This window comes from Phragmites australis, chromosome 7, assembly GCF_958298935.1.
Source record: "Phragmites australis chromosome 7, lpPhrAust1.1, whole genome shotgun sequence".
NCBI lineage: Eukaryota > Viridiplantae > Streptophyta > Magnoliopsida > Poales > Poaceae > Phragmites > Phragmites australis.
In genome coordinates this window covers 14,590,892-14,604,097 of record NC_084927.1, presented here as the reverse complement: position 1 = coordinate 14,604,097, position 13,206 = coordinate 14,590,892, and the positions used below count along the sequence as shown (strand labels likewise).

Here is a 13,206-nt window from a genome sequence, read left to right as displayed (position 1 = left end):
CATATCGCCTACAATACGCTACACTATCTGAGTGTAAAATCTACACTCCTATATAATTCACCAGTTATAGCGGATTCGGACAATCTCTAATGACCACCGAATTGATTAAATGGTCACTATGTAATTTGAACCCCTTTTTTCGTTTCAAAAATACATTTAATCTCACATTATTTGTTTTACATACTTAGACTTTCAAATTTTGCTTTCCATAAATTCTAAAAATATATTTAATCTTTTATTATTTGCATTCTGTACTTTTACTGATTTCACGTCTATAATACGTGTACAGTTACTAATTGTAAATGGAAGGCAAGAAAGCAGTGCTCATCACATTGCTCGATCAGTGCTGTGGGTAGGCCCCACCTGCCAGGACAGAGACGCTCCCAATTTTGATCAAAATAAGTGGATGGTGGAAGACAGTTTTTGTTTGCGAGGTGTTGCTGACTTGCTGCAACAAATCATTTGCAATTGGCCACAAGACAAGCGCAGGTGTGGCCGCAGCTTGCCGATTGGACAAGCACGTCGTCACTGTCCTTGTCCTCCTAATCGTACGTGCGGCCCCTGCCCTGCTCGCTATCTCCTCCGCAGCTCTCGCCAGCCAACCAAAATCAGCTACCATGTCCGTCACCATAGCAGTTCTCGCTCTGCACCTGCTCGTATTCGCCGCCGCCGCCGGTGCTGCTGCGACGGTGCGAGCTGGTTCCGGCGTCCGGCGAGGCCCAGAGGCAGGCAGCAACGCGTCGACCCTCGCCGCCGCGCTAGCGCGCTGCCCGACGTCCTGCGGCGACCGGACCTTCGACTACCCCTTCGGCATTGGCGACGGCTGCTTCCGGGACCCCGATTTCGAGCTCATCTGCAACGACGCCACGCAGCCGCCGAGGCTGTTCCTCAGGGGCGGTCAGCTGGAGGTCGTCGACACCATTGATGCTACGAACAACCGTACGTACGGACCATCCTCTATGTGTGCTTTAATTTGATCTCGTTATGCCTCTTCTACAGCCTTATCGCGCGAGAATGGCTATTGTGCTATTCGCCTCATAGATATACAAAATTATTTGAATTTGCCGCACGACAAAATAAACCGAGACTAAAAAAGACAAACTATAGGTGTAATAATGCAAATATACTATTGTTCACCTTTGACACTATTACACATGTTTTTTTTTTCTTTTGCCTCGCAAACTGATTGAGTTTGACCTTGAAATTTTACATCAACATTCCTCACCAATAGCTGAGATTTTTTTCTTGAAAATTTTATAAAATATGTACCTATACTTTTTTTTAACGAATTTACACCATTTCCTACAACTAGCACATTTTCACCTAATAAGGCCCCAAAATTATTTGAACTTGTTACATGAAAAATTATGCTAGTAGGGTGATCATCAAATGTAATTCTATACTTTTATGTTTGCAATTAGTAGTTCCAACATTTTTTATAACTAGAAGCAGTGGTCAAAACCCTTACTGAACATGGTGTTCATATCCCAAAGGAAAACAGAATAAAGTTAGTAACCTTGATACATCAGAATCGGTTCCAATTACGAACTGATTTTGATACTTAGCGTGCGTATTAGTTCCAATACAGGCCGATACATCAGTGTCCATTTCAAGGAGCCGATTCTGATTGGGGTTTTTGGTAGTTCATATATGAATTCACTATATTGTAACATTTAGGGTTTGTTTAGAGGTTACAATATTTGTAAACCACAATATTCGAAAACCAGAGTCTTTTAAGAACGTGGCATTAAATACCATAGTTTGTGATTACTATAATATTTTACAGTTTCGAGAAATACCGGGATGCGTTTGGGGTTTGGCAAAGGCCCAGTGTTGGTTTTCAAATAACCGATTTTGATTGGCCCTTTTGTGGTAGTGAATCATATAGGAATTCACTATGTCAAAACATTTAGGACATGTTTTAATGTTACCATATTTTAATACCACTATATTAAAAAAAAACCAGTCTTTCAAGAACGTGGCATTAACTACCATAGTTTGTGATTACTACAATATTTTACAGTTTTATCAAGATGTGTTTGGCAAAACTACAATATTCTATATTATCAAATATTTTAAAAAGCATATGTTAGGCCAACTAGCCATTAGTGATTTAGAAAACCGAATAAAGTTACTCACACGCGCCAGTTAGCCGGATTTGCCTCTACCTCTGGTGGATTCCATGGGGAGCCTTCCAGCTCCTGTGCTCTAGTGACTAGTCCGCTGTTCCCCATTTTCTCCCCAACAGCTCCACTGCAACCATCCTGGATGGAAACAAAAATCCACACGTTGTAATCCACCTCCAACCTAGACTGATTGCCTTTCACTGACGCAATCTTGCCCAGATCGTTGCTGCAACAATCACCGGGAAGCATCTACTCACTGGACAAGCCCTTCATAGTGCACCTACGCGACTCAGTAACCAAGTCTGGGTAGAACACATTTTTTTATTGCAATTCTGGTTTGTTGGTACCGTATCGCATAGGTGTTTTCTTCTTGAGGCCAGTGAAGCTTATTACAGAACCGTCAGCCTCTAGCGCCAGAGTGCAGAACGAGGCCGCAAAATGTCTCTGCCACCGTTGTCCGTGGCGACTTGGTTCGCCATCTGTACTGCAGGTCAAGAGACCATCCACCGCTTTCAAACCCTTCTCAAGGAGTTCTGCTCTTTGGGTTGAGCCTCTAGGAGTAGAGCAAGCAAGCATCATTTCCAGTAGCAAGGTTGGCTTCCCTGCACTTTGTACTCTATTATATATATAGATTGTACAGTTACAAAAAGATGTGGTGAGTGGATTTTTTTAAACTCCAAAGATACCATGGTTTTTTTCCATAATATGGTATATAAAACTATAGTTTTAATGTATCCAAACACCTTAAAGTTTTCAATACCACAGTTTTTTCTTCTAGAAACCATAGCATTCTCTAAAAACTCCAAAAATTACTTACATCCAACATTTGGATGCTACGCATGAAAAACTAGGTTGGTCAGATGCCTGCTTAGTTATGAGCTTACACAATACAAGGCGACGGGAAGAAGAGGATAGGTCACTCAGCAATGTGTGAAGTACTTTTGGGTGGCAAGAAAGACGGATGATTATGTTTGTTTCGATGCCGACCCGAAAAAGAGATTAGAAAGAGGGTGCATCATTGCCGCGCTACGTATTTCGGTCCGTTGTTGTGTGCCGAGGGTGTTGAGCTACCATGATCAATTCAGCCCGTGATAGGAGTGGGCCAACTGGGACATGGGTGGTTCTATAGTGTTTGCAAACCATATCCTATAATTCATATAATTATCATAAGTTTTCCACTCCTTTCTTTGCGTAGAGTCAATGACCAATCTATCCTTATAAATAAATGATCAAAGATTGATCTATATGACCCAGTGCATTCTTCAGGATGCATTCAAGAATGAACACAACCTTTTGGTTCAGTGGTGATTAGCAACACTGCACATTCCTACATACAAAATTAAATAATCATCAATTTGTAAATCAGTAGTTACAATAGGTGATTCCGCCCTCATTATGTTTTTCCAACAAGTTATCTGACTGGAATAAATGTTATATGAGGACTTAAGGAGCAGGATTTTCATCACTCAGCTCCAATCTAGTAGCATCGACAACAAATTAATGCAAATATATTTGGAAAACCAATCCTGAGCATCCCCATCAGCAACAAAGCAGAGATATCACTTCTCTCAGTCTAGCACGACATGGGTAAGACAAAATGCATGCTTGTAGATCTAAGCACATGCCGTCGATTCATCAATCTGAGCAAAGTTTATAGGCCTATGAGCAAAATGTATATCTGAAAAAATAAAAGCAGTTCATCTATCACATCGTAATATATAGTAGAAGCATAGTCTTCAGGACTCTGCATCATCAAGCTCCTTATTTATTACCTGGAGCTACGATTGCACAAGGTAGGAGCCCAGTTTCTTAGCCGACGGGTCTTTAGCATCAGACTATTAAATTAAAACAAGCTCCTTATTTATTACCTTTCGTGCGCCATTGTCTATTACTATATCGCTGATCTATTGCTGATCTATGGAGTCTTTATTGTGGAGCATGTCAAGGGGCTTAACTTTTGGAGTATGGACAATAGAAAAGTGTATCAATTTGTTGTTTTTCATATCGACTGATTATACAACGTAGCTGGTTCTTGTTCTCTAACCATCAATTGTAGTAAGAGTCGGAGTGCAAACGATATTAGAACACGTAAATGGTATGCTATTGGCGTGTAGATAGAGAGAGAGGAGACGACAGAGCTTACCGGCAGGCAACGTGGTGTTGTTGACCAGGTAGCATCCTCAACCTTCACGACCTCCTCTGCCAGGTGTTCCTATTCCCGTCTCTTCTGTCGTCCATCCTGGCTCCTCTTCATAGCTCACCGCCTCGTGTAGCTGAATCTGCTCGTTGTTGTCACCCGCCATCACAAACGCTCAGTCAAGTAGCTCGAGCTCAAGGCAAGGACTGAGGAAGTCAAGGTCATTGGCGACCGTCATTGACGATGGCTTGAGAAGAAATAGATCTCCTGCCGCTCATGGTTGAGGTGCTCCCTCGCATGGTACTTGCGGGTGTTGATGTGGATAACGAGGTTATCGTAGATGGGCTCAAGCGACGGGGAGCTCGCTCCCTCGGGGCAGTCGTTGAGGAGCCGTGTGTTGAGGGCATACACCTCAAGGTCCATACTGGTGGCGAAGTCCTTCAAGAAATCCGGGAGTGCGATGGTCGGGTGGGGCTCCTCTTTGCCCCACCGCGTTCTGCACTTCCGTCCCCTGGCTCCGGGCCCACCCTTGCTGCCAAAATTTCTGGTGACTAAGTCATCATTGGACTACTCCTAGCGGCTGCGATGGCGGTGGCAGGAGGAGTCATGGCCCCCACCAACACTAGAGCTGTCACCGTTGTGGTAGGACTCGAAGGGGGCGTACATCCCATCCGGATCCCCTCGAACTTGGGGCTTCCAATCAGCGCGTCGGATCTAGATCCTGTTGGTGCCTAATGAGATAAAGTATATAGATATTATTATTATAGATTATACATAAAGGAACTAAAGATAAAAAAAAAATAAGGACATAATGTGCTCTAAAATTATTGGTCAATCCAGTTAAGGAAACCTTGGTTACCGATGAGGTAAGGTATTAAGAGAATTCCCTACGTGCCATTAAATAATAGCAACATTCCTTATCAACCATTAAAAAACTTGTGTTCCTTTGCATCCCATCGGTTCAATTTTTCACTTCCTTCTAGGCCACACACATCAACTCCTAGAGTTAAAGTTGTCGTTAGATGCTAGCTTTTTGCAAAAATGACCTTAGTACCCTGTCTATAGGTGGATCCATCTCCCTCTCCATCTTTCTCTCCTCTAGCCACCTCCTTCCTATGATGCTTCCACTCCTGTTGTTGGCTCCTATCTCCTCCTTAGCCTCCTCTACCAACATGCCCACTGTCCAATGCAAAACCAGACCTTATATGGTGAGGGCGATGGCTCATGCTTGATAGCGACGGGGTGTCTCAATGCGGACCCTTAACGGAGCTCAACAGTGAGAGATGACTGCCGCATTGCTTAGCCCTAGATCTGTGCTCCTCTCCCATCGTCGCCACCCCTCCTACTCCTTCAATCTAGCCATGGCTTTCCGCCACCCGCGGATCTAGCCACGCAGAAAAAGGGCATTTCAAGGATGATCAGGAATGTTGGCGTCGAAGAAACCACTGTTCTTGACGAAATCCGCGTCGAGGTTCCTGAACACCACCGTCGTCAACGGGTCCACCGCTGCCGTCATGACGTCCAGGATAGCGGTGCCATCGGTGATGTGACGATGATCTTGACTGCCTTTTCGGGTAGGGGCAGTAGCGGATGGTCGCCAGCCTTGCTGTTGTTCAAGAGCACGATCAATTTCCTCATGCCCACCCTCGCCAAGTTGTTGTGCTCCTTCTTCCCCAAGGTAGGACCCGACTTGGGGTTTTGGAACAAGCCCATGGTGAAGTTGATGTACAGAGTCCTTCCCACCACGATCTGCAGCACATCACAACAATTCATCTTCCAAGTGCTCGCATGGAAATCCATCTAGGCTTGAAATTATGGTGTTGTGTACTTGTGTGCTTCTAATTTTTTTCTACTATAATTTCACTTGTGAAAGATGAACTCGAGGAGGGGATAAATGAGAGGGATGACAAGTGGCTCTAGGGTCATAAAGAGGAGATGAGGGCACCAATGTCTTTTGGAGTCTCACTTGACAGATATTTCATGGCCATTGGATGGAAATGACAAATAAAAGAATGAAAAACTTAATTAGTGGTTACAAAGGGAACATGAATTTTTCGATGGTAGATAAAAATTTCGCTATTATTCGATGGTGTGTGGGGAATTCTCTCCAAAGAATGAAAAACTTAATTATTTTTGGGACAATGAAACAACGGGGGTGGAAGGTGTAGCTATATTTTGGGATCTGGCCGGATTCGATCGACTGTGGCTTGGGGGTTGGTGATGACCACAACAGCGGTCACAACTCGAGTCGAGGGCATCTCCCGTCCCCTCCTCCATTCTCGCAACTGGGATGACCACTCCCAAAACCACCGCGCACGAGGCGTGGAGGCACATACGGCCCAGGTGAGGAGCTTCATCTCTCTCCTACCATGGCCAAGGTTTAATTTATCGATGGTAACCGATCGAAATTCGTGGTTACCGAGCTTACTGCTCCGGTTCGGTTTCAGAAACCGAACGGTAACTAAATTTGAATTCAAAAAATTCAAGAAATTCCTAAACAAAACTAGAGACAATTCTAAGACCTTCTGTGAAAAAAATTTCAAAAATAATATCATTTGCATCATATTCTATAGGGAGGAAGTTTGAAAAAAGTGAAAAAAGGTTGAAACGTGCGGCTCAGTTATTAACTCATGTTAAAGAAAACCTTAGCATGCAAAAACATATTTTTCTTGTGTAGAACATATCTTAAGAGGATCTTTAAAATTGATTTCACTTCATTTAGAGTTTTATTAATTTCTCCATAATTTTTACAAAGTTCACAAGCATAAAGTGAATTTTTTAAGAAACAGCACTGTAAATAACTTTTTCATGTGTACCATTATTTTTATTACATAAATCATAGTATAACTAAACTAATAAAAGTGGTTTTACTAATTTTAGAGGTGTGATGGGTCAGTTATGAATTAATCTAGTCACAACATATTTACACAATCCTGCATGTTACAATAACTAATTCATGAGTTCATGTATTTTTAAAAGATATAGGATCATGTATTAAGAATAAAAAAATTTAGTTTCATGATTTTTGGATTAGCAAAGAGTAAACTATGCATTTAATTTGGTTTAACAAATACATTTTCTCACAAAAAAAAAATTCAAATTTTTTATAAGTATAAATACTTTTATCACGTAGATCATGTTACAAGAAAACCAATAAAATTTGTTTCACTTGATTTTAAGCTCAGATGAATTAGTTATTGATTTTACAAGATTGAGCCAATTTTTAGATTTTTTGTTGAACTTCACTGAAAATCGAGAAAACCGCTCCATAAATCGAGAAAACCGAACGGTTACCGACAATGCGGAAAATTCAAGAAAACCGCTCGATAAAGTGAGAAAATCGCTCAGTAACCAGTCCCGAATGGAGAATCTGATTTTTTTTTATCTAAATTTTAAATTTTAGCAAATGAATTTTGTATGAATTTCAGTCGAATTTCGAGCAGTTATCATGATAACCGCGCATTTTCGGTTACCAGATGGGCTCTGTAACCGAAGCACATTCGGTAAGTGAAACCTCGACCATGGCACCTTGTCTTCTAATTAACCCATTCGCCTAATTCTTTTCAACCCGTACCTCTTACTGCTCATCCGGAGATCCGATTGAGGCCTAGAAGCGTGCTGGCCACATTGTGAAGAGGGGAGAAATGAGAGTAAGGTAATGAATGCCAATGGCTTGTTTGGATTGGGTGTGTTTCGTTGGAAATTTTTGTGTCTAGTTCAAAAACCTGTCATCCGAACGCGAAATACAAGAATGGACAATCAGTGGAAAAGGCTGACAAGGTTAACGAAATTTTCCAGCCAAAACATATTTGGAATTTTCTTACTCTTTGTAGCATAATTTTGTTTTATCTGATTCGTTTGTTCGAATATTTTAGTCCAGATTAGCTATGAAACTGCACCATATAGGCATTTGCAGATTGTGTAGTTCTTGTTTTTGTTTTGCTCTTTTTATGATAAAGTTCACATGTTGTCGAATTCGATGATATCCTTCATTTAAAAACTAAAAGCTCGCTCTCTTTTTTTTGTGATGGATTACAGGGTTCTTTGTCTCCGCTTCCAAGTCTATCCCTGTGACACCAGTTGTCGGCGTTCACAACGCGTCGTGGGAATCTCTGGGGAGATCTTTCACTCTCATGTACGCCGTTCTAAACATCACGGGCTGCAACTTCGACGTGTACAAGGAGTGCCAGAACAAGCTACCCTCGATACTCTGCACGGTCACCTGCCATCCCGACGAGGAGATCACGGAGGCCGTCGCCAGGCAGCAGTGCAACGGCACTGGATGCTGCTCCGTCACCGTCGACAGTGTTGCTGGCACCTCGCAGCTCCTGTTCATCCTTCACAGGGGTGCCAAGCTCCGAGGTGATGGATCCAAGCACCCTAACCAGAGCTCCTTGTGGAACAGGATCACTGTAACTGCATCTCAGGTTATGCTATACTGGAGTATTGTGGATCGCCAGTCCTGTGCCAGTGCAAGGGTTAACAGGACCAGTTATGCCTGTGTCAGCAACCACAGCAGGTGCTTCGACAGTTATTGGTCATCTTGTCAAGGTTACTTCTGCTTATGCAGTACGGGGTATCAAGGCAATCCATATGTACCTGGTGGCTGCTCGCGAGACAAAGGTGATTTAGTTACCCCTAGTCCCGTTGAAGCAACAAAATTAGAAACTGAATTCTAAATATCAGCACTTATGATCTACTGTGATTTTGAAACTTAAGTAGGACAGCCTGTCTTGCCAATTACCGTTCACAGTAAATCAAATATTGCAAATAATTCTCATGTTTAATTCCAAAACATCGGCTCGCTGAACCTTAAATAAAATCAGTTTACCCTGCTCCGCAATTATATAAGCATCTTAACTTCACTGTCTAGGAGCCACGGGAAAAAAATACATTCATGACCTCTCTTTTCGACAGACCATTGTAGACCATATAGGCTAATGTAGTGTCTCCTTTCACTATCTATAGAGTAATTGATTTGAGTTTTGATTTAATTAAAATTGTTGCAGTCACGCTTCCACTAGAATGATTGATTCAGAGGATGTGTTTGCGAAGTTGAAGTTCTAAGTATTTCATAATTTAAACTGTATATAAAGACAAGAAAAAACGTCCATTACTTTAATGCTAAAGTGCATTTGAGAAATAACTATTGGGATACAAACTTAAAATCAGCCTAAGGGACTGCACATATTTAAATAAAGGATATTGGGTTGTAATGTCAGAAAATGTGTAGAACTTAATACAGAAACAATAAGAAAGACAGCTGTGAAATTCTGTAGTTAATGAAATATGTAGTCTTTTTTAGATGGTAGCAGCAAGTTTGAGCTATATATACAATTCTACATAACTTAGTCGAATGGCTCACGTTAACTTTTTAAGCAAACATAAACTTGCAAGCAATCAGTAAACATAAACTTGTAAGGTTACGCACGAATTGATTATTGAACATATTTCAAACTGACCCCGCATCGCTCTCCTAAGAGGTGACAGGGGGTGACGCACCGCCTCGTGCGGCAGCTGCCATCACTACCAGCCGGCGATGACAGCAATGGCGGCGGCGGTGCCAAACAGCGTCCGTTGTGTTCTCCTCCTTCCCTCTCCCTCCTTCCCCTCCATCCCTCACCTTTCGGCGTGGTTCAAGGCGGCGGCGAGGGGATTCACCTTTTGCTGAGATCGTATTATCATCATGGGGTTTTAGTGCCGGTTTTTCTCTCTGAAACCGTGCATCTGTTAAAGATTTCGGGCCCGATTTTCCCTAAAAACTAGGTCAATTCTATCTTCTTTTTAATTCACGCTCAGCTCGAGCTCTAGCTCACCGTGTTTGTTTTTAAAAAATCAGCAATTACTGTTGCCTACTAACAAACCTCTCAATTTCATCTGGAATCAGCATACAACCCAGTGCAGCAAAATCCAAACTGCACCCGGAGGTGTGGGAACATCAGCGTTCCATTCCCGTTTGGCCTGCAAGACGGGTGTTCCGCAAGGAAGCAATTCCGGCTCAACTGCACGAATGCAGCTAACTCCATCCTCCAGGGGTATGGCACCAGCCGTGTGGCGTACATCAATATCAACGAGGGGCTCGTGGGCGTTGTGGACACCATGAGGAATGACCAAGACATAGATGAGATGGAGGGCTCCGATGGGCCCGTGCTCTATGTTGGCATCGAGGACTCGGACTCTTTGCAGTGGGCTGTCGCTCGGCAGACATGCCAAGAGGCGCAGAAAAACAGTTCTGGGTATGCTTGTGTTAGCATCCACAGCATCTGCCTGAGCGTCTTGTCGGAAAGTGGCTTTGTTGGTTATCGATGCAAATGCGCATCTGGATTTGAAGGAAATCCATACATTCGAAATGGCTGTCAAGGTAACACCCCTTCGCCCGCAACACACAGATATGCGCAGGAGCATGGAACCACCTTGGCAAAGTACACTTCATGTTTACATAGATTAATAAATCTGTTTTTTTTTTTGTTTCTTATGAGATAATGTTGGAGTATCGATATCTCCTTGAGCAAAGATGAAGTCTCCATGCTCACTTGTCTGTGTTCTAATCACATACAATAGTAATAAATAGAAATAACGTATTATTGTATTATTCAGTCACCAACGTATCTTAAATATCAGATGCATTTTCAAATTTAGCTCTCATCTTGCTAAGGTTTGGATGCAGATATCAATGAGTGCAACACAACGCCGAGCATTTGTGGAGAAAAAGTATGCCATAATATTATAGGAGGACACAATTGCATCGAGTGTCCTAAGGGAACAGGGTATAGTACAAGAACAATGCAGTGCACATTGCTGCGAAAGCACACTCTTATGGAAGGTAAGTTCAGTGCACTAAGACTTCACAAGAAACTAGACAAAAAAAGAAAGATTGAGGATGACAACCATTCATTGTAGGTATTGTCATCGGGCTTAGTGTTGGCTTTGGCATTTTACTTATTTGCTTAAGTGCAACATTCCTCGTCCATAGATGGAGAACGGGCATCCAAAAGCAAGTACGAAGGAAGTATTTCCGGAAGAACCATGGTCTTGTCCTAGAACAACTCATAGCTTTAGATGAGCATGCAAGTGACAACATGAAGATCTTCACTTTGCAAGAGCTAGAAAAGGCAACAAACAACTTTGACCATACACGTATCCTTGGTCGTGGAGGGCATGGCACGGTATACAAAGGCATTTTATCTGACCAGCGTGTGGTGGCCATAAAAAGGTCTATGGTCATTCAGCAAAAGGAGATCAAACAATTCATCAATGAGGTTGCCGTCCTTTCACAGATAAACCACCGAAATATCGTAAAGCTTTTCGGATGCTGCCTTGAAACTGAGGTACCACTATTGGTGTATGACTTTGTCCCTAATGGTTCACTATTTGACATTCTCCATTCAGGTTGCAGTAGTAGTTTCTCCTTGTCTTGGGATGACTACTTAAGAATTGCAATGGAAGCTGCTGGAGCTCTCTCTTATCTCCATTCGGCAGCTTCAATATCAGTCTTCCATCGTGATGTGAAGTCATCTAACATACTCCTAGATGCAAAATACACTGCCAAAGTTTCAGACTTTGGTGCTTCAAGATTGGTCCCAATCGATCAGACTCATGTTGTAACAAATGTACAAGGCACTTTTGGATACTTGGATCCAGAGTATTACCAAACTAGGAAGCTAAACGAGAAAAGTGATGTATATAGTTTTGGTGTAGTACTTGTGGAGCTACTTCTCAGAAGGGAGCCTGTTTTTACAACCGAGTCAGGCTCTAAGCAGAATCTGTCCAATTTCTTCCTTTTGGAGATGAAAGCGAGGCCAATTAGAGAGATAGTTGATGCTCAAGTTCGTGAAGAAGCAACTGAGGAAGAGATAAACAAGATTGCCTCCCTTGCGGAGACGTGCTTGAGACTCCGTGGAGAGGAAAGACCTACCATGAAGCAAGTTGAGATGGCATTGCAGTTCCTGCAAATAGAAAGGTCAGATTTTTGCCACGTCGCTCCAGAAAACGACCAAGAGATACAGGAGATCGAACGTACAAGAGCTGAAGGCGCTGAAGCCAGTTGGCAACTGCTGCCTGTGAACATGCGAAGCAGAGCTAATTTGGCGGCCCAACATAGCCGAAGGTGCTACAGCCTGGAGCGAGAGTTCATGTCATCTGCCGAGCTACCACGCTAAATTTGTCCATCAACTGTGCAGTGGAGGTAATTTGCCTTGATTTCTCATATTTTACTGGTGATGCACTTGCTCCTTGATAATGAACTTGAAAAAGTTGTTGCAATGTGGTACAAGCATTCATGGCAAGCCTATCCTTTTATAGCAGTTACATACTTCTTGGCTCAACTGTTAAATTGCGCTATGTATCTACTTAGGTGTTCATTGAGTAACTAAACTGGTTAGGAAATGCTACTGAATGCTATCTGTAATAAATCAAAAGCCGATGAATGCTTGTGTTGCTTTGCCAATCGAAAAACTTTGATGTATGGGTCCACGCATCAAGTCGCTGTACAATTATTTGTAGTAGTATAATGTTTAACAGGCAAGCAGATGCGCTAAAAGCTCTATTCTACAGGTTGCCATGTTTTTCATAATCTTTCATAAATTTCCCCCTTGTGAGCTATCCAAAATAATTTGCATGAATTTTTAAGCTTTTACAGGTATGCATAATAGTTGAATATGGACGCTTTTTATCTTACGAGAACTGCGAGAGGATCTATGCATAATACAATTGAGAAGAAGCACACAGAGAAACGAAGCCGACAAGAACCAAACTACGTACTGGAAAATATGAAAAACTAGGTGAAAATGCCCCGCGTTGCGGTGGGAACTGCATGGAAATAACTACTAAGTGTCTAACCGCAAAAACAAACTGAACTACATGCTTTTTTTATCATTCTGTTAACTGAAGAAAGAAGACATATGAAAATCTACGTGCATTTATAGCTGAAAAGACAGAGCTATA

General features: G+C 42.3%; 1 protein-coding gene across 6 annotated transcripts; it reads left to right on the top strand.

Annotated features, from left to right (window-relative positions):
* Nucleotides 1–476: 476 nt before the first annotated feature.
* Nucleotides 477–12,735, top strand: LOC133924002 (wall-associated receptor kinase 1-like). Of its 6 annotated transcripts, none has more exons than XM_062369351.1 (6): nucleotides 2,133–2,432; nucleotides 2,522–2,718; nucleotides 8,302–8,886; nucleotides 10,151–10,624; nucleotides 10,931–11,086; nucleotides 11,164–12,735. In XM_062369351.1, exons 3-6 carry the CDS (start codon nucleotides 8,397–8,399, stop codon nucleotides 12,420–12,422), a joined length of 2,379 nt encoding a protein of 792 aa, XP_062225335.1. In that variant the 5' UTR covers nucleotides 2,133–2,432; nucleotides 2,522–2,718; nucleotides 8,302–8,396; the 3' UTR covers nucleotides 12,423–12,735. The 6 variants fall into 6 exon arrangements, with proteins under 6 accessions (XP_062225330.1, XP_062225332.1, XP_062225335.1 ...); XM_062369350.1 differs by having other exon boundaries at nucleotides 2,512–2,718; XM_062369346.1 differs by lacking the exons at nucleotides 2,133–2,432; nucleotides 2,522–2,718 and adding an exon at nucleotides 477–939.
* The last annotated feature ends 471 nt before the right edge of the window (nucleotides 12,736–13,206 follow it).

Bases quoted from the DNA above. Each gene is read 5' to 3' on its own strand.
- LOC133924002 (XM_062369346.1), top strand. From the start codon at position 618: ATGTCCGTCACCATAGCAGTTCTCGCTCTGCACCTGCTCGTATTCGCC. The intron at 8,887-10,150 runs GTGATTTAGTTA...ATCTGGAATCAG, and splicing joins TGGCTGCTCGCGAGACAAAG to CATACAACCCAGTGCAGCAA. The intron at 11,087-11,163 runs GTAAGTTCAGTG...CATTCATTGTAG, and splicing joins AAAGCACACTCTTATGGAAG to GTATTGTCATCGGGCTTAGT.